Genomic DNA, 2,894 nt, shown 5'->3' with positions numbered 1-2,894 from the left:
TTCCATTTACAGTCACCTAAAAATTTTTAGGTGACTGTAAATGGAAAGACATCTGATCAAGGCTTAAAATTTGATGCTTGTTGTTTCTACCTTCAGTCATCTAAAAGTCTACAGTGTACCTTTGTGCTGTGGTCGTAATGGCGTCCACTATTTCTATGATGCGATGCAGAGCACTGTCAGTGCCGATGGTCATATCCGTCCCACAGAAGTCATTGTCAATGGAGCCCACCATACCAACAATATTAAGGTGGGAGGAACTCTTGGCCTCATTTGATGTGATTTTTCCTGAGTACAGATTCAAATAATAAAGATGTACCACCATAATTTTGACTGCAGGACATTTTGCATTTGAATGTACATCGTGTTGGATTTTTTTTAGGTCAAGTCTCACCAGCTTTAATCAGATCTGCCAACAGGTCTTTCCACTCTGTTCTGAACTGGTTGGCACCAGTGAGACTGCCGTCACCTCCAATAACACACAGGTTGGTGATGCCTAGCTTGACCAAGTTATAGGCAGCCTTGGTGCGCCCCTCTTTGGTGCGAAAATCCTGACAGCGAGCACTACCAATCACAGTTCCACCCTGGTTTAAAGCAAGGAGGAAAGATTTCAGTCAAACAAGAATGACAGGAAAGCCAGGAAGGAATCAAGAGTGAGATAATTTTCACTTGAAGCGCTCATGTTCAAGCTCCATGAAGAGTTATTAAATGAACTTTGGCTTTAACGGACCTACAGCGCTACATTGAACACAAAACCGTTACGCTGTGATTGCAGGTCAAAGATAGTCTTGTTCTTACCAACTGCAGCATCATCGACACACTCTCCCAAGTCGCAGGGCGGATATGATCTCCCCCGTCCACCAGACCCTGGTAACCCTGTTAACATGCAACAAAACAAAACTCAATCCCACCTCCTAGAAAAAAAAAGGTCATTGCTGGGAAGAAGGTCAAGGCTTAACGATGCAGGCATATATTTACTCTGACAGGTACAGTTGTTTCAGTCCAACAAATATTTTTCTTTTTAATAAAACTTGGCACTAACTGTTACATATTTTTTCATGCAAAAGAAGCAAAAGCATTCAAGTTATAAATTCTCATTTTGGAGCAGTTTAGATTAAATAAATGAATGAATGAATGAATAAATAAATAAAATACACAATTTTCTTAGATTTTTTTTTTTTTGGTATTTGTTTTGACAATAGAAATGTTCTGTGAAAATGCAGTGGGAATAATGAGTGCTGGATGTCATGGTAAAAATGGTAAAATGATGGTAAATTTTGCTAAGAGGCCAAGATGGGGTAGAGGTTAGACAGCTGACTTGGGACCAGAAAGTTGCGGCTCGACTCCCAGGCATTCCCACATGTGTGGTGTCTCTGAGCATAATTGCTCCGTGGGTGCTCAATAGGTGCCCACTGCTCCACCTGGCTGTATTCCAGGTGTGATGTGTTAAATGCAGAGAACCAGTTTCGTCATTAGATGGGAAAATACAATGATGACAACATATAGCATTTTAAGAAGCTGAAAGAAGGAAAACATAAGTGAAGTGCTGGAATAGCAAAAGGCTATTTTAAAGCTAAAAGTAGCAATGTGCTAGCTAAAAGCTGAAAAGTGCAAATGACTAGCTAAAAGCAGTCAAGGTTTGCTAACCTAAAAGTAGCAAAAAGCTAATATAATATTAAAAGTGCCAAAAGGCAAATTAAATGTATCAGAATGGTTGCTATAGCAAAATGGCAGCAAGAAGCAAAACAAAGCAAAAAGATGGTTGTTTGCTAAAAGTAGCAAAAGACTGAATTAACTAAAAGTTGCTTAAAAATATAAAAACAGACCAAATATAGAAAAGTAAATAATAAAAGGAAAAAAAAAAAGACCACAACATTTTTAAAATAACTAAAAAGACGTAAAATATAATTTTGTAAAATATTTGTAGAAAAATATTACTATTATAAAATGTAGGCTATGAAAGTTACAAAACATAAATAAACAAAGATGGCATCCATTTCCAGATTAAGCTGAACATTGTGATATATTAATAGCCAAAATTGCACAAAGTATGCAAAAGTAGTTACCGGTACATGTCAAAAACATGAAAAACAGTAAAAGCAGGTAAAAAATAGTGTGAAGTCACCCATTCATTCAGGATGTGGGTGATTTGAGATTTTGTTTTTGAATCACGAAAAAATAAAATCAGTTTTTACCTCATGAACAAAGTACACCTTGGCTCCTGTGTACAATCCCACTCGAACTGTCGCTCTCACAGCTGCATTCATACCTGTAGGAAGAGTACACATTTCTCATTTCATATAAATATATGTAACACATACTCCCTGGTTAACATTTTTTTTACTTTTAGATGTAAATCCATCTGATTCTATTTAAAATCATGATTCTGATATTTTGAAGTGGGGTTATGTGCTCTGGACACTGGTTAAGAATAATTAATATCTTGTCTGTTGTTAGCTCTTGGAAAAATCTCAGTTTGGAGAAACAGTTCAATTCTGACTGAAATTAATGAACCAGTACCAAAATGGGTTGCTGCTGTTTCAGAACAACTATCTAAAACAGGCAGGGTTTTAATTTGCCATAACCTTGTCTTATAACTCCACTTCAAAAAAATTGGAACTATCTCTTGGATTCAGCTTGCTAACTTAGAGGAGCTCGTTTGATCTTTTTTCAGAGCCACAAATCTTCTTGATGATGAGCTGCATTGATTGTGTGCAAATTATCTGCTGAACAATTTTAGAAAATCTTTTTATAGATTTTATGTGAACTTGTTTATGCAGCTGATAAACACCAAAGAGTGGCAAGAACCACAACACAGCTAGGCTGCGTGGGCCTGCATGAGCTTTCCAGAAATGTATGTATGTGTGTGTGTATGTGTGTGTGGGTGGGTGGGTGGG

The 2,894-nt window shown here is 37.2% G+C and overlaps 1 protein-coding gene across 1 annotated transcript; it reads right to left on the bottom strand.

The window, feature by feature from the left end:
- Nucleotides 1–119: 119 nt before the first annotated feature.
- LOC119429809 (ATP-dependent 6-phosphofructokinase, muscle type-like) lies at nt 120–2,264 on the bottom strand (the record flags this gene model as incomplete). Its single annotated transcript, XM_037697354.1, has 4 exons — nt 2,193–2,264; nt 796–873; nt 392–581; nt 120–285 (listed from the first exon to the last, which is right to left on the bottom strand). Coding segments are annotated over exons 1-4 (506 nt in total), but the record flags the coding sequence as incomplete, so codon positions are not given.
- Between the last annotated feature and the right edge of the window lie 630 nt (nt 2,265–2,894).

The sequence above is a fragment of the Nematolebias whitei genome, unplaced genomic scaffold (assembly GCF_014905685.2).
Source record: "Nematolebias whitei isolate Nwh7 unplaced genomic scaffold, NemWhi1 Nwh_scaf_7961, whole genome shotgun sequence".
Taxonomy (NCBI): domain Eukaryota; kingdom Metazoa; phylum Chordata; class Actinopteri; order Cyprinodontiformes; family Rivulidae; genus Nematolebias; species Nematolebias whitei.
The sequence above is the reverse complement of the archived record's forward strand: the minus strand, read 5'-3'. Positions and strand labels throughout refer to the sequence as shown.